Source organism: Stegostoma tigrinum, chromosome 6, assembly GCF_030684315.1.
Source record: "Stegostoma tigrinum isolate sSteTig4 chromosome 6, sSteTig4.hap1, whole genome shotgun sequence".
Classification (NCBI taxonomy): domain Eukaryota; kingdom Metazoa; phylum Chordata; class Chondrichthyes; order Orectolobiformes; family Stegostomatidae; genus Stegostoma; species Stegostoma tigrinum.
In genome coordinates this window covers 52,764,189-52,787,916 of record NC_081359.1, presented here as the reverse complement: position 1 = coordinate 52,787,916, position 23,728 = coordinate 52,764,189, and the positions used below count along the sequence as shown (strand labels likewise).

The 23,728-nt window shown below is 39.7% G+C and overlaps 1 protein-coding gene across 3 annotated transcripts in view; it reads left to right on the top strand.

Annotated features, from left to right (window-relative positions):
• tmem135 (transmembrane protein 135) overlaps positions 1 to 23,728 on the top strand; it is a 420,432-nt gene that overhangs the window by 169,649 nt on the left and 227,055 nt on the right. For 2 of the 3 annotated variants that reach the window (XM_048532215.2, XM_048532214.2), the window contains exon 5: positions 5,837 to 5,902. The exons of the other annotated variant lie outside the window; for it this stretch is intronic. In XM_048532215.2, the coding sequence (XP_048388172.1) occupies positions 5,837 to 5,902 (66 nt within the window). The remainder of the gene's footprint in view (positions 1 to 5,836; positions 5,903 to 23,728) is intronic. 3 annotated transcript variants of the gene reach the window in all.

The window sequence follows — 23,728 nt, the reverse complement described above, 5'->3', positions numbered from 1 at the left end:
TTATTTAGTTGTAAAGTTGTTTATGTCGTCGTTACAATTAACGAGAGCGAATTAACCTTGTTAGACAAATCTAGGAACATGACCTTAAAGAATTAGTCATGCTTTTTGTGATCCCTTGTGATGTGTGTTAACTTCTGAAGAGCTGCAAGTAGAATACTTAATTAGCTGTGTAGTTATTGTACGTCTCAGTAATTTATCTGTATTTTCTCCTGTACTTAGTTTGTACTGTTGTATGTTGGATCATCCCTTGGACCTTTCGTGGAAATTGTTCAAGAATTACTTCACGATGGCAATCTTCCCTTCTTGGTGATTCCAAAGTATGATTGCTTGTCAAGATTTTTGTTCAGATTTATGTTTGCATACCTCCATCCCTCAGATTGGTGTCTGGGTGGAGGTTCTGAGGAAGGGCCACTGGATCTGAAATGTTAACTGTTTTCTCCTCCACAGATGCTGCCAGACCTGCTAAGCTTTTCCAGCAACTTTGTTTTTGTTTCTGATTTATAGCATCCACAATTCTTTTGGATTTTATCTAGGGGAAGGTTGTTGGTTAGCTTGGTTGGCAGGCTTGCTGGTTTGCAATGCAAAGTGACGCCAGTAGCAAGGGTTCAATTCCTGTGCCAGTTAAGGTTACTGTGAAGGACTATACTTCTCAACCTCTCCCTTCAGCTGAGGTGTTGCAACCCTCAGACCAAACCATCACCAGCTATGTTTGTCTAATGAGAGAGCAGCCCTGTGGTGTGGTGGGACTGCAATGACTTTTCAGACTTATGTTTTTAACTGGGTTTCAATAAACATTTATTGATTTGATTCTGAATCTAAATTAGGAACACTTCAACTTCAATTATAATGCAGAATAAATTTATAAATGTGTAAAGTTACAAATACAATTACGTATAGATGTATTTAAATTATGTTTTATCTAACTGTCAATGAAAAAGTTGCTATTTATATCAATTCCTGAGAAGCTAGCTGTTAAATAGCCAGAAAGTCAGTTGTTAGATGTGAAAGCATAATTTCTGAGGATGTAGGAATTGTATACTTAAAAAACACAAAAAATAAGTTTGTTGGAGGCCCTAAACCAACGTAATAACAAATATGTGTGTACTGGACATTTTTAAATGCAGATGTTGAATCGTGACTGGCTTTTTGCATTGTTCAAAAATGTAAACATTTCATGTATATTTTTATTGGTTCACTTCACCTCTCCCTCCACCTAACCTGTCAAACACAAATTGCAAGTTGAAACATAAAAACTGACAAACCTGACGGTCAAAGCTCAAGCATGTAATGGTAAAAAGCAATGGTTTAGACTATAGTTTTAGTGCATTGTTTAGATTTCATTGGTCCATTACAGAAAGAACATTTAAGCCATAGGATGAATGGGAACAAGTTGAAACATTTGTGGTATTTCCACTGAAGCACAGAAGGCTCAACAAAAATTTTTAACATACTGCCCAGTTTCCGGTTGTAATAACGGCAAGGCTGTGAGTATTCGCCATTATTAATTGGGTGAGACTGAAGGCACCTTATGGCATTTGCTTGTATGCAGTTTAACATGGAAATCCAGAAGTTGTGCTATAAATCACCTGCTCCTATATGAGTGGGTTGTTGTAGGTTGTGATGATGATGCAATCAGAATTGGAATCACTACTAAGGCATGAACTTGAACTGATGATCTGATGTTATGCTCTTGCTGTAAGGGCTGATTAAAACGTTAGCATTTCTAAATTAAATTCTAGATTCAAAGCATTTCTGAAGAAGGGTCCTGACCTGAAAAGTCAACTCTCCTGCGGCTCTGATGCTGCCTGGCCTGCTGGGTTCCTCCAGCTCCACACTGTGTTATCTCTGACTCCAGCATCAGCAGCTCTTACTTTCGCTTAAAATGTTAAGACTTGTTTAATTTCTCTGATCTGCAAATATACAATCTTATTCCCTCAAAAAAAAGTTACATTTTATAGATTTCTTTTAAAAGTGATTCTTCATGTTTGGTTTTGAGACTTCAGTTTCTAAATTTTTTTCTCATGTTATGTTTTGGCTCAGAAGTAGTATAGCAAAGAAAATTTGTTTGTAGAGTCTGTCATTCTATTAAAAATGTTTGAAAATGACTTCAAGAGTTTACATCAATTGTAACGTGCCCAGCCAAGCCTTGACTTAGAAGCAATACTAACAGAAGGAAGTTAAGAAAGTCTAAAGGAAAGTCACATGAAGACGATCTAGAGACAATGTATGCTTTCTTGTTTCTGGCAAATACAATGTCTCTTGGGATGTTCGTGCTCTAAATCCTTTTCTTTTGCTTAAGTATTAGTGGCCTCAGTCTTTGCTACCAAGATGGCATCAGGCAGTTTCTTGTCAAACAGGCCTGTCTCATTTGCTGTGGTGTAAAGCCCTTGCACTTGATCTAGAGGTTCACTTCTAGGGTTTCAGCTGCAGCTCCGTTTGCTGACCTGAATCTCTTAAAATATCTTGAACTGTTGAATCCCAGGCCATCTTTTGAGTCTGTTGAGACAGATAATACTAGCCAGGAACTCCGTCTGACCATTCAGTTCATTGCTGTACTTGTCATCTGGGCTTTTACACTGGGCCCTGAGATGGGTGTTCCTTGTGCCTGCTCATGTACATACCAATTGTGCACAGCTTAGTCTAGTTGCAGTCACTGGTTGTATAAGTTCTTTTTTGGTTCATCCTTCAATGTTACTGACAGTATGCACATCTGAGCTCAACTTGCCCTCCTCCTTGATCCTAACTTGCCATTTGAAAACTGGTATTTTTTCATTTTTCCATCCCCACCCTTGTCTGCCTTCCGGAGTGACCTGTGACTCCCTTGACTGCTCCACACTCCCCTTCAACCCCAACACACCCGGCACCTTCCCTCACAACAGCAGGAAGTGCTACAATTGCCCCCATACCTCGTCTCTCACCTCCATCCCACGCCCCAAGATGACTTTCCATATCAAGCAGATGTTCACCTGCACATCTGCCAATGTGGTATACTGCATCCGCTGTACCCGGTGTGGCTTCCTCTACGTTGGGGAAACCAAGCAGAGGCTTGGAGACCGCTTTGCAGAACACCTCCGCTCGGTTCGCAATAAACAACTGCACTTCCCAGTTGCGAACGATTTTAACTCCTCCTCCCATTCCTTCGATGACATATCCATCCTGGGCCTCCTGCAGTGCCACAATGATGCCACCTGAAGGTTGCAGGAAGAGCAACTCATATTCCGCTTGGGAACCCTGCAGCCCAATGGTATCAATGTGGATTTCACAAGCTTCAAAATCTCCCCTTCCCCCACCGCATCCCAAAACCAGCCCAGCTCGTCCCCTCCCCCCACTGCATCCCAAAGCCAGCCCAGCTCGTCCCCACCTCCCTAACCTGTTCTTCCTCTCACCTATCCCCTCCACTTCCCACCTCAAGCCGCACCTCCATTTCCCACCTACTAACCTCATCTTGCCTCCTTGACCTGTCTGTCCTCCCCAATCCCCTGCCTACCTCCCCACTCCCCTCCCTACCTCCCCACTCCCCTCCCTACCTCCCCACCTATACTCTCTTCTCCACCTATCTTCTTTTCTCTCCATCTTCAGTCCGCATCCGCCTCCCCCTCTCTCCCTATTTATTCCAGAACCCTCACCCCATCCCCCTTTCTGATGAAGTGTCTAGGCCCGAAAAATCAGTTTTTGTGCTCCTGAGATGCTGCTTGGCCTGCTGTGTTCATCCAGCTTCACACTTTTTGTTATTTGAAACCTGGTATACCAGTCTTGCCTGATATTCGCTGCAGTTTCCCAGATTATATTCTGCCTATGAACACCAGCTTTGCATGGATCTTGTTACACTTTGTTTCCCCATCAAATTAATACTGCAGAGCATTGACTTGATTTGGTTTGATTTATCTAATCCAGGCCTATTCATGCAAATATCTGAGGCTAATTGTCATTATTTTAATGATAATTACAGCAATCACTGTTAAAATGAGGTGGTATCTCCAGCTGGGCTTATGACACCTGATTAATTTTGACATAGTGGTGCAAGTAATGGGTTCCAAATAAGATTTTATTTCTTCGTATTTTTCTCAAATATTTGGGACCCCTGAAATATGACCAAATTCTTGATGTATCAATCATCTTGATATCAAACACTCCATGTTTTATTTTGCCATGTTATTTCATGTATAATTTGCATTGATTCTGATTCATATTGAATTAAAAGCAATGAAAAGTACAATCTTGTCGACAATTTCTTCTTTGGGGGTCATATATAATTTTGGCAATTTTGATTTATAACTTCCCTATAGTGTTTGTTACAGTCTTAGTCTTTGCTTTCTGTATACCAAACTATATTTTGTAAAAATTCTTCAATCTGATTAGTTAGTCAATCTCCCTGTTGCTTTCTTTGTTCCTTACTAGGTAATAGCATTGTATTTTGATTAGAAACCTGGAGGCCCAAGCTAATGGTCTGTAGATGAAGAGATTTCAGAATTTAAATTTAGTTAATTTGGTAAAGTCTAGAATTGAAACCTAGCCTCTGGTGGCCATGAAACTGTCATCAACTGTTGTTTTGAAAAATTCTGAGGAAATTTAAATTCAGTTTGTATATTTGAAATAAAATGCTAGTCTCATTAACGTGAAACCACTGGATTGTTGTAAAACAAACATCTGCTTCAGTAATGTCTTTTTCAAAGAAGGAGATCTGCCATGACTCCGTATCCACAGCCAAATGGTCGATACTTAAATGTCCTTTGCAATGGCCCAGGAACATTGAAACATGGGGGCAGGATTAGGCCTCTTAGCCTCTTGAGCTTGGTCTGCCATTCTAAATCATTGACAATCATCCATTGCAGTGCCATATTTCTGTACTACCCCCATTTCCCTTGACATCATTATTTACTAGGAACGTCTCAATTTCTATCTTGAACTTTCTTAATGACTGAGTTCCACAGCTGTGTGGAGAGGAGAATTCCAAAGTTTCATCACTGTCTGAGTACTTTCTCCTCTCAGTCCTAAATGGCTCATGTTTCATTCTGAGTTTTTCTCCCCTGTTGTGGACACCACAGCTGGGGGATACATCCTTTATGCATCTACACTGTCCCTTGAAGAATGTTGTAATGTTTCTATGAGATCATCTCTCGTTCTTCCATGCTCCAGAAAGTACAGGCCATTCTCCACAATCTCTCCTGATAAGACAGTCCCACAATCCCAAGAATCAGTCTGGTAAATCTCACTGCACTGTCCCTATGGCAAGTATTTCCTTTTTCTAAGGGCCATTACTGAATGGATACTTAAGGTGCTGTCTCACCAGTACAGTTCTGTACAATAGAAGCAACATTTCTTTGTTCCTGTATTTAAATTCCCTTGTGAGAAAGGCAGACTGATGAAGGGACCGAAATGTCAAGCTTTCCTGCTCCTTTGATGCTGCTTGGCCTGCTGTATTCATCTAGCCTCACACCGGGTTATATCTGATGTCTCTACATGTTGCTGTGATAGTTGTGTAGATTTAGTATTGTTAGTTGAGATTGCTAGTTGAAGAGAAGAGGAATCATTTCAGGTTCGTTTAAAATTCTGGTTTGAGATTTACAGAAATTGTGGAGGGCTGTGTGAAGGCAGGTTTTTACAGCTTTTAGAATCTGGTTTATCCTTCAGCTATTGAATAGTATGGGAATTTCAGAAATTTTTTTTAGTATCATTTAAGGGCAGACAGGTCTACAAATGAGAACTCTACTCCTGAGATATTTGTTTTTGAGACTTAATGTAAGTACCAACTGTAGGAAAAATAATTCCAGTGCTATTGGCACTACTTCAGAACCGTCCTCATTTTCTGTATTCTTAAAATTGTCTTTCTTTACAGGCAACTGAAAGTATATTTCGAATGGCGGTAACAAGGGGTCTTATCACACCAGTTAAACACGGAGAGGTAAGAATTTACTACAATCTGTTTGTGTCAGTGAATATTACAATGGAATTATTTTCATCCACCAGTGTGCACTCTTGACTGAGGTAAATCGCAAAGTGGGTTGACAAAATTGCCTCCATAAAAAATTGAGGGCTATGTTAATACTATTGTGGTGAGGAATGTGACGATTTGGGGCTACAGCTTTGATTTTTAAGATTTTGATACTCACCTAATCCTTTTCTGCCCGATTTGGGTGGGTTTTCATATTAAGGCCTTCCTCAAACAGCATTTTGTGTGATCATTTTATGTATCAAGTTAGTCAGTGTGTGCAGCATGTTTTGAATTCAATCCCAAATGAACAAAACTCTTTTGGATTTCAAAGAGAACAATAAATGTGAGTTGCACTGGAAATCTCACAGGCAATAAATGGATGCCCTTTTTTTTGTGGTAACTTAGGTTAAGAGTGTGCCACATATTTTTTTAAGCGTCTATTAAGGTAAATGCTCTTGGCTATCAGACTTTCCTTAACCCAGAGTCTTGTGCTGTTCAAGTCCCTGAATGGATGTAAAAATGATTAGTTTGAATTATTAATAGACATCACCAAAATGCAAATATAGGTAGATTTGTGGTGCTGTGTAAATGGAGGAAAGATCTACTTGATCTATTCCCACCAATCTACCTGGCGCAGATGCATTGATCTATGACAAAATGAATGGGAGTGAATACAACAAAGTCCTTGAGATGAAGTCACCCCTTTATATTGAGGAGAGCATTCATGGTGTAATTTGGCACTATTACTGTGCTAGATTGGGCCACGTTTGAATAGATGGAACAACTCAATATTGTGCACGTGTGAGCTTGTGGAATTGTGTTCAACCGTAATCCATAACCTCAAGGCCTGACATATCTTCCATTCAATTACCGGCAAGTAATGATTTAATGAAGAGTGCAGGAGGTCATGCCAGGAGCAGTACCAGGTAAATTTAAAAATGATGTGTCAACCTTGTGAAGCGACAACATGAGACTACTTGTGTGCAAAGCAGAGGAAGGAGCATGCAAGAATTAGGGCTAAGCGATCATATCGCCAATGGTTCAAATTTCAAGTCTGCTATTCTGCGATGTTCAGTTGTGAATGGTGGAGAACAACTTAAAAAAAAAAACAAATTGGTGGTGAAGGCTCCATATATACCCCAGTTCTCAATAATGGAGGAGCTCAGCACATCAGTGCGTAAGACAGGGCTGAAACGTTTGTGTACATCTTCAGCCAGAAGTGCCAAGTAGCCAACCCAGCTCAACCTACCATGAGATGCCAGCATTACAGATGTCAGTCTTTCAGCAAGTTCAATATACTCCGTGAGCTATCAAGAAATGGCTTAGGACACAGGATGCTGCAAAAGCTTTTGGCACTGATCACGTTCTGTCAATAATACTGAAAATGTGATGCAGAACTAACCACACCCTTGTTGCTATACACCAGTAAGACCAGAAATCTCTGCGAATATTGTGAGATTTGTATTAATGTAATTTCAAGTGTTGCAGTACCTTACCTGGTCCAACTGGTGCTGTTTTGGAGCAGCCTGTGCCCCTCAAGCCACTCTCTGCCTCCTGACTTGTGGCCTGTATCCATTTCTCACCACTGTCTGAAACTTCGCAAGAAGCCTCAGAGCACAGCCGAAGCTGCCACCTGACACCATTCCCTTCTGTGGGATCCTTCTTCAGAAATTTTGAGTTGAAACATTCCTGTTCCTCTGCTGCTTGGCCTGCTGTGTTCCTCCAGCTCCACACTTTGTTATCAAAGCAAGACTGTTGTTTTGCCTGCTGCCTGTAAGGCTTTTTTTTGATACACTTGTTTCATTTTCTGAGGCTTTCTGCACTGGCAACATCAACTGCTGCTCTTTTTTTCTTTATTTGTTTATGGGATGAGGGTGTTGCTGGCTAGGCAGCATTTATTGCCATCAGAGGGCAGTTAAGAATGAACCACATTGCTGTGGATCTGGAGTCACATTTAAGCCAGACCAGGTAAAGATGGCAGTTTCCTTCCCAATAGGACATTAGTGAATCAGATGGGTTTTTCTAACAGTCGACCATGGATTCACAGTCATCATTGAACTCTTAATTCCAGATATTTATTGAATTCAAATCCATATCTGCCGTGGTGGGATTCAAACCGGGGTCCCCAGCATGTTGTCTGGGTCTCTGGATTAACAGTCCAGCAATAATGGCACTCGGCCATCGCCTCCCACAGACAATGATTTGTGGGTTTTTTTTAAATGTATGAAAGGTACCACACATTTTAGCTCCTGCCTTGTACTTCACAATCGCTGTATCCAACCTCATAAGAACCCTATGTTTTTTGCAAAAAAAATGCGCTAGGGGACCATATAATATGCTGTTTCTATGAGCTTAATTTATGTTTCATTATTTTTATGTTACGTACTTGAATAATATTTCACTAAAATTAGCATTAACTCTAAGAACAGTAGTTAGGACCTACCGTTTTTCATTGTTTAGCCTGTTGTAATATTAGTAATTTATGAAATTACTTTAAGTATTATATTAAGAGAGCAGTATAATTCTTGTAATCAGGAAGCGAAATGTCTCAAATTTAAATTAGATTTTTACATCGCTTGAAATAAATATATACGTGTATTTACGAATATAGGATAAGTTAGAGCTTTCCTATAAAACAACCAATAAGTTTTTCCCATGGAGATGTCAGTTTATAGATTATGAAGTGAACTTGTTGCATACGTGGTGGTCTCACTAATTAACTCCATAGTTGACCACAGTCAGTCTGGCTGAATTTCACAGTCTGTAATGAATATGCTGTCATCAGTGAGTGTTGCAAGCCATTTACTGTTACCTGCAAACAGTAGGTAGTTTTGACCATGAACTTGCTGTGATTGTAAGATTATTTTAGTGAGCAGCCCTCCAGAAGAGGACAAAGACATGTGCAAACAATACAAGCAACAGTACATAAAAGCAAAATAGAGCAGGTGCTGTAAATCTGAAGTTAAAACACAAAATGTTGTAAATACTCTGCAAGCCTGGTAACATCTGGAATGTATGCTGCAAAACATACTGAGCATTTTCATGCGGCAATGTATTTTGTTGATTAGTGAAGAATTTTTACTTTTGTAGCCCTGAGTCTGAACTATAAAGTACTGGCAATATCTCGAATGCATTGGCTAATGAATGACTCAAAGGTGCACTTGCCATCAATTAAGGATAGCAATCAGGTATTGAAACTGGAGGAATTATAATTTGGACATCCTGCATCACTGAAGGAGGTGCAACCTGTAGTTGCAGATAAAGAGAGAGGAAGAGAAAGAATGTCTCCATTTTGAAATCCTTCCTCCATACTGTGAACGCATTTAAAATAAAAATGTTCACTATTGCAAGTGAAGACAGTTTGTGGCTGCAGCTGTGGTCAGCTAACAGTGAAACCTCAAAGTGACCCTGACAGAGACCATGACCTTCAGGCCTATCCCATGTTCCTGATGCCACAGGTGGTCAGCAGGCCAAATGGACCCTGTTGACTCCTGATTAAAGGCTTTGATACTTCTTAATTTACCCGACAAGCTACCTTGCCTGCCAATTTCTGTTCCTGTCCTACGAGTTAGAGAAAAAAATACGATGTCAAATTGTATACAGAGCGTGGCATAGAGAAAGAAAAGCCAAGAAAAATGTTCAGTTTACATTTAATATGTTCAATAATAAAACAACATGCCAGGAAACAAGAGTTTACAGTTTTGGAAGTTAAAATTTACAGACACTGGAATGAACAAACCTTAACTTCTTTTTACATGCTTGTGAGAATTTGTCATTTAAATAGAGTAGCTTTACACATACATTTCATGCTGACTCTTTTCTTGAATTTCTGATTGCAGTAAAGCATCTGAGCAGTAGGACAACTCAGACAGAAGTTTTCTGATTTCTAGGTTTAACTCTGCATCTACTGCCACCTCAACTTGTGCACCAATTTTCATTTCAATTATTTCAAAATATGGACTATTATTTTAGACCCTTAATTATTTTCTGATATGAGTCCCGGTTGGAACCTATTAATATAGGTACAGTAGGAACTGCGGATGTTGGAGAATCTAAGATAACAAGGTGTAGAGCTAGATGAACACAGCAGGCCAGGCAGTATCAGAGGAGCAGGAAGGCTAATATTTTGGGCTAATATTTTGAGTCTCGACCCATCTTCAGGAATGGGGGAGGGGAAGGGGGTTCTGAAATAAATAGGGAGAGACGGGGAGGTGGATAGAAGATGGATAAAGGAGAAGGTAGGTGGAGAGGAGACAGACAGGTCAAGGAGGTGTGGGTGGAGCCAGGGTTCCCAAGTGAAATATGAGATGCTGTTCCTCCAACCTTTGGGTGGCACCATTGTGGCACTGCAGGAGGCCCAGGGTGGACATGTTGCTCAAGGAGTGGGAGGGGAATTGGACTCCTCTACATCGGGGAAATCACGCAGAGGCTTGGGACCGCAATGTGGAGCACCTACGCTTGGTTCGCAGCAAACAACTGCAACCCCCAGCCACAAACAATTTCAACTCCCCCTCCCACTCCTTGGACGACATGTCCATCCTGGGCCTGCTGCAGTTCCACAGTGACGCCACCTGAAGTTTGCAGGAACAGCAACTCATATTTCACTTGGGAACACTGTAGCCCAATGGTATCAATGTGGACTTCACAAGCTTCAAAATCTCCCCTCCCCCAACCGCATCCCAAAACCAGCCCAGGTCGTATCCCCCTCCCTAACCTCTCCTCCTACCTATCCACTCCCACCTCAAGCCCCAACCCTATCTCCTATCAACTAGCCTCATCCCGCCTCCTTGACCTGTCCATCCTCCTTGGACTGACCTATCCTCTCCCTAACTCCCGCCCCCTTGACCTGCCTGTCTTCTATCCACCTCCCCCTCTCTCCGTATTTATTTCAGAATCCCCTTCCCCTCCTCCATTTCTGAAGAAGGGTCTAGGCCTGAAATGTCAGCATTTCTGCTCCTCTGATGCTGCTTGGCCTGCTGTATTCATCCAGCTCTACACCTTGTTATCTTTATTAAAACAGGTGGTTCATTTATGCTAGTAAGTGGAGTACAAGATATAAATGACCAGAGTTTTAGCAGATGAGAACATTTATCTTTAAAATTTAATTTTATCATTATCTTTGGATGGCTGTGACTGCTGTTATAATGGCCTCATCACACTGCTATGCGTTTTGTGTGTAATTGAGGTAGCGGACTTTGGGTTTATGTTGGCAGCCAACAGTGAGTCACACCAGTGACTCAGTTTGTAACTGTAAATGGAATTAGGTTACTCATGTCTGTTCCACAGCTTAGACTAATTGTATCAATCAGGGACATTTAGTCAATTATTGTTGGCATGATCTTGTAAAAGACCTCCCTTGGGGTGGGGGTGGAGAGTGGTACGGTGATTATGTGAAACTTTTGTAATATTTCATTAATGTGGTTAAGTAACATTTTTGACATGACCATGTAGCAGGCATGTTATCCGAGTGGTTGGTGAACTTTAAATTTATACAGGCATGCATATAGCCCTCTTTTAGTTTGAGTGATTCAATGTGAAAGTAACCAGCACGTAGCTTTATACTTGGAACAAGTATGACAATCAATATGTTAAGAATGCATTGTCACTCTAATCGTAGTACTCCATGGCTTGCAACATAAAATAACATTTATATATTACTCAATCCTGATATGGTTAATTGTATGTTTTCTTTATATTAGACTTAGAATGAAAAGACCCATCAGCTAGATTTCTTTGACAAGCTCAAAAGTGTTGATGTATTAATCAATTCAATGAAAATGCAGAATAGGTTAGTTACTAGATAATATGAAAATGTAAGTGTTGACCCCTGTGAAAAATCCAGAATGCATGTATATGTACGCGCACATATTCTCTCGTTCTTTCTCACTCAGTACAGCAATCCTGGCTACCCCTCTCTGTTTAGAAACAGTAGCTTTCCTTTAAGAAGCCTTAAAATGGTTGTTGTATCATAATCCAATGAAATGACTGCAGCATAGTAATTGTAATTTTTCACAGTTCCACAAAGTCCATTATGTTGTTATGTTTAGTGGTATTCCTCTCATCTCTTGTTTTTCAGCACTATCAAATCTTTTTGATTCTTTGCATATTTTGAGGTTTCAGCATATTGTGGACCAGATGAAACTCTCAAAATATATTAAGAAGATAGCTTAGATCCTAACTTTATCTTATTTTAAAGGCAAGTGCATTTTGGATTCAAATCAATTGGTCAAACCACCAGTTTTGAAGATAAACTCACTTTATTAATGTACTGTAGTTAAAATACAACAAAAGGAAGAATGAATTGGAAAAAATAACTTTATTGGAAAACTTAATAAAATAATAGATTATTTAACTACTAAATAGTAACTGTGCCAATATACTAGCATCTCATAAATGCATCCTTAGCAAAGGCAAATTCAGTAAAATAGATTGTCACACAGGCAACTCTCCATTCCAAAAAGGAAAAAACAGCACGTGAAAACTCATGACTGAGTGTGTGGGCAGGTAGGTAGGTGGGAGGAATAGATGTAGTACAGCTTCCAAACCTACCTTGAAGACCCCAGCAACTGCAATTGAAAACTAAAAGTCCTGGTTCTGAGCGAGCTTAACCCAACCCAGTCAGGCTGCTTCTATTGTTCCAATTAAATAAAAATATTCCAAGGCCTCACAAGCTGTTTACTTTATTGGAATCAAATAGCCAACCCGGCACCTCTATCTTGAACCCTGTCCTCAAAACAAAAACCAAGACATAATGTACCTCTTAAAACCATAATATCATCACAAATCGGCAGCCTTGGAATTCTCAAATGATTGAAAAATCTTTAGGAATTGTCTCTTAAGATAACAGTTTGTTTTTAGCTGCTGTAGTACATCTACAAGCCAATCATTTTGCTTAAGGGTTGATTTTGAGAATCGTCCTGTCTTTTTTAAAGACAGATGAACTTACTTCACAAAAAATATAATAATGCAGATTTATGATGCCTAACATAATGTTTCAATCAGTTCCTTGGCTTTATATATTCTGAGAAAATTCATTCTGTTTAAGTTCAAAAGGAAAAGTGTCTCTTGGTTTAATTTGTCTCATGTTTTGTGGGAGGTGAGTAGCATTTCTTTAATCCTAAACAAACAAATTGGTCTTTTTCTGCTCGTGGAGCTAATTATTTGTAAAAGGAGCCATACATTATCTTCCATAGACTTAATCATATTTAAATCTAACTGAACTGTGCATTGTTTTCATTTGAAACATTGGAGGTAAGGTGGATAGATGGCAACTGGTGGTGGATGCAGTAACATTGAGTTAGTATTCAGCATAATTCAAGGAATTCAGGACAGATGTTCCTTCAGAATATTGATAAATTACCTTTCAATACAAGGTTTTGTAGATCTATATTATTATGTCAAGTTCGTCTTCCCACAATATCTGGAAGGGACAGAGCACAACGGGAACATTAATGTGCAGAGTAGGAGCAAGTTTGTTCTTTAGTATAACGATTTGCTGCAGATCCAGTGGAGGATTGCATGGCTGCCTGATTACAAGGCGGTATATGAGATTTTTGGAAAAAGTGGGCTGCTGGTCGCCAAACACCCTGAGCTACCTGCCCAAAATTACTTGTGCGACTTCATGATCTGAGTTAAGTGTGGAGGCTAGGACATAGTGTGTAGGCTTATACCCTTTCAAATAAGGAAGCAAATACATTGAGTCATGCTCGTGCCCTTAGCAAACTAACAATGGTAGGAGCACATGTTTTCCCTTAGACTGGTGTTGATATCATTAAAAAGTAAGCAATGATATAAAAACATACTGACCGACTGTTTAGAGGCAAAAAGCACCATTGTTAATTTCTAAATATTGAAGGCAAATAATTGTGGAGACTTGATACCATTCGTATTTCTGATATGTTAAGTTAGACCCATTTTATAGTAAAACGGTATGCACTGGAGCATGTGCCCATTTGTTTTCCATTGTATACAGCAATTAGAATATATCTTTAGATTAATGAACTAGAAAGTAGTTCCTTAGCATGAGTAATTAATCGCTCAGTAATGAAATTTGATTAATTTTCTTCCAAATGTAAAATCGAACTTACAGCTAGAAAAAGAGTTTAATGTGTCTACCATCCCAAAATACCTGGTTTTAATCACTTCAGTGTACCTATGACTTATTTTGTCAAGCAAGTGGCATGTAGAATTCATAACTTATCTGTGTGAAGAATAGATTCAGAACAAACAGTTGATAACTATGTTTGGCCGCATATTGTATTATAACGTATTGTGTCTCTCAACCCAAAATCCTGCACAGTTAATCTTGATTGACATTTGTCTGTTGAGAATATGAAAGTGATCTGATGCTTAAAGTTGAAGGCATCAGAAATGGAGGGTCTCTTGAAGTAATATATTGGTTCTTATTTGCAGGCAGTGTCTCTAGAGCTTGTGCCCCACTAGCTTGGAATACTGGTGAGTCTGCCAAATAGCCATTTGAAGACTGTAAAGTTCTGTGGTTGCATAATACAAGGGAATTTAAACTAGTGTGAAAGTGTACTCAAAGGCAATTGTGAGATTAACTGAATTAGGGTGTAGATGAGCTTGCTAATGTAGCATTTGTACTACTAGATTTAAATCCATAGTTGATATGCTTTGAGCGTGTTATCTATCTCTTGCCTGTCAATGTCCATTTGTTTCTCTCACTCACTCATTCCAATATGTCCTTCCTCTCATCCCTACATCCATGACAACCTCTCACCCGGATCTTATGTACCTGTGAAATTGATTATAAACAGTAACAGTGAAGTTAGGTACAAGTCCTGATGATGTCTAACATTTAGTTGCCACCTGACCTAAAATGCTAGCACATTTATTATCTCGTTTCGGAGATTATATGTTACACCACTTCAACGTACAGTTCTTGCTACAAATCGAAGTGCCACAGTCAACTGAAATACAATTGAATTCATGTTGATTTTTTTTCCATTTATTCTGTTTTTCTAATTAACCTGATCAGCAACGTTGTAACACATCTCTGGAGCAGATGGAACATGAGCCCAGGTCTCCTGGTCCAGGGATAGGAGCACTACCACTGCACCACAAGAGGGGTCCCCAGTTTTCTTCAGATTATAGAAATCACTTAGTTTTCTAAACAACTTGTTCAGGGATGCTATGTTTCTTCTCTGGAGCAGTGGGATTTGAACCCAGGTGTCTCAGTTCAGGGGTAGGGACACTACCTTTGAATCTAAGTTACATCATTCACTGCAGGTAGCATTTTTTTATAAAATATTTAATTGTATTAAGACTCACCATCTATTGACATTGTCTTCCATCTTTATTCCCGAGTTTGTTGAGGGGTGTTAAGAGGTGAAAATATGAGTAGATTGGGAATCAGTTAAGTTGGACTACCCTGGCGTCTTAAGGACAGTAGTATTAGCCTGTTGCATTAACTGCTAATTTGTTAATAGGTCTGTTCTTTGCCAGATCTGGCCCAGACTGTTCACATCTCCCACAGATTTTTGACGTGTAGTATTTTAACAGACTGAACTTTTTATTCATATGATTGGCTAAATACCAGTGCAGTGGTTAATTTGTTGTAGAACAAATAGTTTGGGAAATCACTTTGGCTAATGTGCCATAATGCTGTATTTATTGTCTGCTATTGCAGGCACAACAGTGGAACATCTAACCACTTTGGGTAATGAAAGTGCTTATTCGGCCAAATTCTTACTATTGGATAATACACACCAAGTTGTCTATCTTTTGAATTGAATTACGTGAATCACATGAATTATGTGATCTAGAAATGGCCATATTTGCACCACCAATCACTGGCTGCCTTACATTTGTTTAATGATTAGACAAATCAGCTTGAAATCTTTGACAATTTGAGTTCTTTCCTCTCTATCCTAGAGTTACTTCCGCTCTCATCTCTCTCTTCACTCTTTAAAACCCACAATTAAAACAGTGGTCACGTGATTCTTGTTTTGATATTGAACTTTGATACACAAATTTGTTTATAGTGAAATTCAAGTAAATTTGAGTTGAAGACATTGTCAGAAAAAAGTGTTACATAACCTTGGGTTAGTAACAACTAAACATAGTGGGATTAGTTTAGAACCTGAAGCAAATAACTTGATATTCCCTGCAAAAGTGATGAATGTTGTTACTTACTGTTGGTATAATATGATGAATAGGAATGCACCTTGTGAGAAAATGTGCAAAGATCATATTTTGTGTTCACGTTGATCTGTAATGTTTGATATTAAATGTATTGTTATTTAGTATATTGTTAATCAGGAACTTTGAGAATAAGAAAATAACTTGGCAAGTCTTATTTGTTGGAAGGGGAGCTGAATTTTAAACACAGAATAAAATGAAGATTGACAGTAGCGGTTTAATCATTATATTATTCTGGTCTTTCAAATTATCTTGGACATATAAATGAGCCCAACATTTTTTTTGTTAACCAGTTTTCACTTTATCCTACATTGTTTTCTCACTTTGATGCTTTATGTTTGAAATGAAATGAAATGAATTCTGACCATCTGGGTAGGTTTGGCAACCAAATATGTATTGCTAGGCTTTATCCGTCATTTCCTTATGTCTGTGTAAGTCAGTACTATCTGCACTTTGTGTGCTCTTGTCTGAAAAATGCTAAGGGCCTGAAAGAGCTATGTCAGAAACTGTTAAAGAAAATACCCTTTTTAGATGAACTTGAGAGATGACTCTAAACTTTCCTTTTGCAAATTTGTGAAGATTTTGTAAAACATCTGTCATATTCCTTGCAGCCACCCAGTTTTATTTATACTGGTATAAAGAGATTCAGTTTTTAAGTAACTGTTTCATTTCTCTGTAGTCTATATGTTTGTCTTGGCTAGTTGGTTTTTCTTTTAATTATGTTGACTTCACCCTTTTATATGTTGCCTGAAAGGGAAGGGCGGGAGAATACTGTTTTGATTCAAATTTTTCAGTTGCGAAAAATGTTGAAAGAAGCCAAGTGACATGTCCCATTATATCTGCTTGATTGATTATAAATATTTTTCTATCAAGCAAGCATTCAGTTCTTCCCAGGAATATTGAACTACTGGAGTTATGATTTAAAAGTCCACTATGAACAACTTCCTCATTCTAATGTCATGATGTCTTCTCCTGGGAAAGAACTTGCATATTCAGCTGTTCCTCATTATTCCCTACTTTCTGTTTGTCATGGTGCAAGTGTACTGTCATTTACATCATTTGATAAAATATGCTTATTAGGAATAGAGTTGTGCCAAGTTTTATGCATTGGCATTTTATTAATGTCAAATTGTGTTTATTGGTTTTTGGGATTAATTCATGCCCTCTGTATTGCCACTTTTAGTGTGGGCTAGATTTCATAATATTGACAGCAATGCTAAACAAACTACACTTGCTCAAGAATGTTTGGTGTAGCTAATTATTTGCAGCTCAAATCTCCAGCTGATGGTTGTTGAAATTCATAAGGCCTTCGATGGCCTGTCACGGTGAGATGTGCACTGAGCCATATGAGACTTGAAATATTTAATACATTTTCAGTGAGAAACAGGAGAACAGCATCTCTTGCAACATACTGCCTGGTGAGGGTAGTTTGTTCACAAGTTTCAAAAGGATAAACATGGAAAAGAACAATATTTGCAGGCTTTCAGGGAGAGGATATGGTAGTGTGACTAACTCAGCTGCCCTAGCAAGAGCCATTTTTCCTTAGAAGTTTCAGCCTTCACTCTTGCTGGGGTGTGACTTCTAGTAATCGCCCCAGTACCTCATGGAAATGGTAATTCTTGATGTTGATCCAAGTTACTTCAATTATACATAAAATTTGATATGTTGTGCCTGAATTTCATTGAAAACTCTTTAAATTCTTGCAACCTCTGTGACTGCTATAAGTAACACAATGATACATTTTTTCAATGTTGTTTTTGGATCATTTTTGGATTATATACTCTGGCCACGCTGTTCTGATGAATCAGGAAGATGTTTTCACCTGTGGCTTGTTTAACTCAGAAGCTGGAATCTTTAATGATGAGATGATTGCCATAAATATGATTTTGGGCTCTATTGCAGCTCATATTGAAGGCTTACATTTATAGCTTGTTCAGGACTAAGCTCAGGAAATTTGTAAGTTCTGATACACAGGATCAATGTTGATGACCATGGTAGGCGGTTTCAATGGAGGTTTTGCAGAATTGGCAAGCAAAATCGAGGAAACTTGAATGTAGTTTTGAAAATTGCAAGTCATTAAAATCAAAATTTTCTCTCTTAAAACTAGAAATTGGCATTAGGCAATAGGTATGATATTTTTATGAGCTTGTTTTCAGGAAATTTTGTTCCACAAACTTCATAAACTTGATTATGCAAGTTTTAATATGTGAAATGTTTGTTGTTTGTGCTTGCTACAGATTCTAACTTCTCAAAGCTATAAAGGAAAGATCAAAATAGATGGGACTGGATATCAGGTGCAGAAGCAAGGTGGAGGCGTTCAGGATAAAGGGTGGGAGGGAGGAGACCTTCAGTAGGAACATGGGATGGAAAAATAATGTAGAAACAGCAGCAATGTGGTGAGAGGAGGGGGGAACAAGAAAGACTGCATGGAGAGAAGAATCAAGATCAAATGCATCAACAATTGAGTAGAAAAGGGATATTAGGCTGTGGAAGTATGAGGGCAACAGCTGAATGGTGAGTACTGGAACAAAGAGGAAACAGTTGTGGGATAAGAGTAGAGGCAAAGTTCCTCACAGTAGGCTCATCCAAAAGATTAAGATGCATGGGATACATGGTGACTTGACCACGTGCATTCAGAATTGACTTGCCCATAGAAAACAAACGGTAGTAGTGGAAGGAATTTTTTTTTTGGCTGAAGGTTCGTGATGAGTAGTAGGGATGTCTGGTGTTTGTGACATATATAAGTTACATGGATGAAAATGTAGACGGGTGAGTTAGTAAGTTTGCAGACAGCACAAAGATTGGTGGAGTTGTGGATAGTGTAGAAGGTTGTCAAATAATCCAGCAGGCTATACATCAGTTGCAGATATGGGTGGAGAAATGGCAGATGAAATTTAATCTGGCTAAGTGTGAAGTGCTGCACATTAGGAGATCAAATGTTACAGGAAATTATACAGTCAATGTCAGGAACCTGAACAGTATTGATGTACAGAGGGATCTTGGGGTTCAAATCCAAAGTTCGTTGAAAGTGGCCGTGCAAGGAAATGGGGTGGTAAAGATGACATAAGGCATGCTTGCCTTTATTGTTAGGGTAATTGAGTACAAGAGCCAGGATGTCATGTTGCAACTTTGTAACTCTTTGGTTAGGCCACACAGTATTGCGTTCAATTCTGGTTGCCACACTACAAGAAGGATGTTTGGGTTTTGGAGACGGTACAGAAGGGGTTTACCAGGATACCCTGTTATCCTGGCAGTATGAGCTATAAGGGAGGCTAGAAAGACTTGGGTTGTGTTTTTTGGAACAGCAAAGGCTGAGGGGAGACTTGATAGAAGTGTATAAAATTGAGATGCTTATATATGACTGATGGTTAAAATCTTTTTCTCAGAGTTGATATGTCTAAAACATGGTTTAAGGTGAGGGGGGAAAGTTCAAAGGAGATGTGAAGGGCAGGTTTGTTTTTAAACAGAGTGGTAGGAGTCTGAAACTTGCTGCCAGGGATGGTAGTTGAGGCAGATACAATAGGAGCGTTTAAGAGACTTTTCGATAAGCTCGAGATTGGAGGGATATGGACCAAGACCTGGCAGAAGGGATTACTTTAATTGGCGTCATGTTTGGCACAACATTGTGGGTGCCTGTGCTGTACAGTTCCTTGTTCTAATTACACACAATCCGTAGGCTGCACTCTATGTGGCTTGAGATGCTGTCCTTTCCATAGTCATCTCTTCCGCTCGTGCTGTTGGTCTTTGCTGATTTGCACTTGTATACAATGAATTAAAGGAAGCTTTAGAATAGGAGATTAAACGTTTATGGAAACAAGCAACTTTTTAAAAAAATAAACTTCATCTTTTGAAACCCACGACAGAGGTCATTATTTAAGAGAATCTGATGGAAGTTATTTAGAGATGCAAGGGAAGACCCTTCGTAAAAATATTTTGTGACTTTATTTCAAACTGCTCAACTACAGAGCAGTTACTCACCATGATAGCCATTGCATAAATGCTCCTCTCTAGCCAGTGGCTGAAGAACTCCTATCAGAATCAAAATGCAAGGGAGGTTCCATCCATCAAAATGCACAATGGGCATGATCTTCAAGACAAGTACAAGAAAAATGAAGAGAGCAGCAGTAACCTTTCTATACGTGAGAATAAAACAAAACTGTGGAAATAATACCCGTCACCCTAGCAAACCGAGGCATATAAATAACTAACAGGACAGAACACTGATGCTTCACCGGAGATGTACTGACTATGTTACCTAGCAGGATGATAGAACATTTGCAACCAAACCCACCAGATCAGCGAGCCTGTCTACAACATCAAAACTGTGGATGTTAGAAGTCTGAAGCAAAAATACAAAATGCTAGGGAAACTTGGTAAGCCTGGCAGCTCTACAGGGAGAGAAACAGAGTTAATGTTTTGAGTCCAGTGACTAAATGCGACATTAAACATTTTCTTCTCTTTCTGCAGATGTTGCCAGATGTGCTGACTTTCTCCAACACGTTTTGTTCTTCACTTTGTATGCATGGTTTTCTTCAACCTCTCAAATGGTTCCAACTCTGTTGAATGGGAGGGATTGTGGAGCATGCTTGTCAAAATTGGCTGGCTGTCTAAATCTGTCGCCATCCTTTTATGCTGTATGATGATATCCAACTCATGATCCTTGCCAAGAGATCCACCGAAAGTCCAATATGTGTGCTCAGTAAGATAAGCAAGGCTGTGTAATTACACTAATGCTCTTCACCATCTTCCTTGATGTAACAAACCACCCAATACCCATGATGATTCCTACTGGTGTGGAGCTTCTCTTTAGGATGTGTGGGAAAGTTTTCAATCTGCGTTGTCTCAAGTCTAAGTCGAAAATCACCCTCCTTTTGACATTAATTTGAAGTACTTGGGGAAATCGAGCTTCGTGCTGTTAGAAAAACATTTGCGAAATAGGCCTTAGGCTAAACTTCCAGAACACAAACCGCCTCTGAGGTCTACTCCTACCGTGCAACAATGTCCTCCTAACTATCAAGATTCACATTGAGTCACTTAACAGCGTAGATCCATTCTCATACTGTATGAACCTCCTTTCATCAAAGGCAGGCGTGAACAATAAAATTTACTGAAAATCACTAGAAGCTCCTTCCAAACCCACTGCCATTCCCCTCTAGAAATACAAGGACAGCAGATAAATGGGAACATATCCAGTTGTAAGTCTCCCTCCAAGCAATTCATCATCCTGATTTGGAAATCTGTTGCCATTTCTTCACTAGTGTTGGGTCAAAATCCTGGAATTTCCTCCCTAAGGGCATGTGGACTGGAGAGGTTCAAGAAGGCAGCTCACCACCATCTTAGGAAAGGCAGGTAGAGACAGGCAAGAAATGCTGGCCTGGCCAGCAATACCAACATCCCATGAATGAATAAATAATAATTCAACATTGCATGAAGTGTACCAATATAATCTTTGACTGAGAATCAAAGTGCTTGATGACAAAGACTTCAAATCTCACATTTAACGGCAACAGTGTGTCCTGTCCTTCATTATGCATTAGAGACATGGATAATGTATTGCAGACGCCATAAATCCCTGGAGAAGTATCACCAACAATGCCTCTGTGAAATCCCACAATTACAATGGCAGGCAGTACACTCATCCTGTCTCAGGTCAGCAGTGTCAAGGCATTGAGATAACGAGGTGTAGAGCTGGATGAACACAGCAGGCCAAGCAGCATCATAGGAGCAGGAAAGCTGATGTTTCGGGCCTAAACCCTTCTTCAGAAAAAGGCAGTGGTTACTATCAGTCACTGCTTTGGATGGGCCACCTCATCTGCAAGCTTGACACAAGAGTCCCTAAAGAAGCACTGTACTCTGTGCTCTCTCAAGGCGAGTGGTTAGCAGGAGGGCGCAGAAAATGTTTCACGGTCACCTTTGAACCACTTTGTAAAATGTAATACTCCATTAAAATGTGAAAATCCCTTGCCCAAGGCTGCCCAATCTGGAGAAGACGATTCTGTAAAGATGTCAACCATCTCAAACCTCTTCAAAAGGCACATTGGAGGCCAAGTGTGAAAAGCCGAAGCAGGGTACGTTAAACTGAGCATCTCCTGTTCGGACACCTGGTCCATCGTAGCACGGTTTGAGGATCTGGTGCTGGGCACATCAGTCACCTGAAGAGAGACAACTCCAGAGTCGGGTAAAGTAATCCGACCTCCGGGGACTGCCTAAAAGGAAAGGAGAGGCTATTTTGCCTTCAACTTGGTCTCCTATTCAAGCAGATCTTGGTTAATCCATCCCTCGTCTTCATTAACTGGTGTTTTTCCAGAGGCAGGTGTATCTACCAAATTTTTCTTTGAGCTGACCTTCTCCTGTCCACAGTCTTGTTCAGAACAGTGATGCCAATGTCATAACACTAGAGTATCTGGATTATGATATCGGTGTGATGTTGAAGTCTGTTACTGCTAGGATTTCCCATAATGACTCTGATACGCCATGTTCTGAAATTTTATTTTGAGGCGGTGGAAGATGCCTGGGTGTGAGTTCTTTCAACATGCGGTGGCTATTGCACTCCCAACTACACACGGTCTTGATGGGGAGTTTTGTCCACTGGCAGGAATAGTTGGGAATATTGTAGCCCAAACTCTGCTCCACAGATGCAGGGATTTCCCACCCATGACCATCCTCAACTCCTAGATCTTAGTAGCTGCTCCTTGTTTGCTTGTGGCTCAGAATTATAGCAAAGAAGCCCCTTCAACTCAGTTGATCCTTGTTACATCAGTGAAGGCTAATTTCTGCCACAGCAACAGACTTGTTTCATAATTGTGTACAATTCTGAAATCATAGCTGCAAGGAATAAAAGGGGTCTAACTCAGTAGTGTACTGAACTGCCTCATTGCTGTTTGTTATCTGTACCAATGATTTGGATGAGAATGTATAAGGCACAATTGGTAAGTTTGCAGATGACACTAAAATAGTTGGTGTCATGGATAGTGAGGAAATTGCAGCGGGATCTTGATCAACTGGTGAAGTGGGCCAAGAAATAGCAAATGGAGTTTAGTATAGTTAAGTGTGAGGTATTAAATTTTGGAAAGTCAAATCAAGGTAGAGGTTTCATTGGTAATGGTAGGGCCTTAGGAGATGTAGTGGAACAGAGGGACCTTGGAGTTCAGGTGCACAGTTCTCTGAAAGTGGAGTCTCAGGTAGACAGGGCAGTGAAGAAGGCTTTTGGCACATTGGCCTTCATCAGTCAGGGTAATGAATACAGAAGTTGGTAAGTTATGTTGTGATGTACAGGATGTTTGTGAGGCTTCACTTGGAGTATTGTGTTCAGTTTTGGTCACCTTGCTATAGGAAGGATGTTATTAAACTGGAAAGAGTTTAGAAGAAATTTACAAGGATATAGCCAGGACACAAGTGACTGAGTTATATGGAGAGATTGGACAAGCTAGGACTTTTTTTCTTTAGAGCATAGTAGACTGAGGGGGGAATCTTATAGAACTATACAAGATCATGAGAGGCATGGATAGGGAGAATGCGCTTGGTCTTTTTCCTTGGGTTGGGGAATCGAGGACTCAAAGGCATCAGTTTAATGTAAGAGGGAAAAGAATAAATGGGAACCTGACGGGCAACTTTTTGTTTTACACAGAGGGTAGC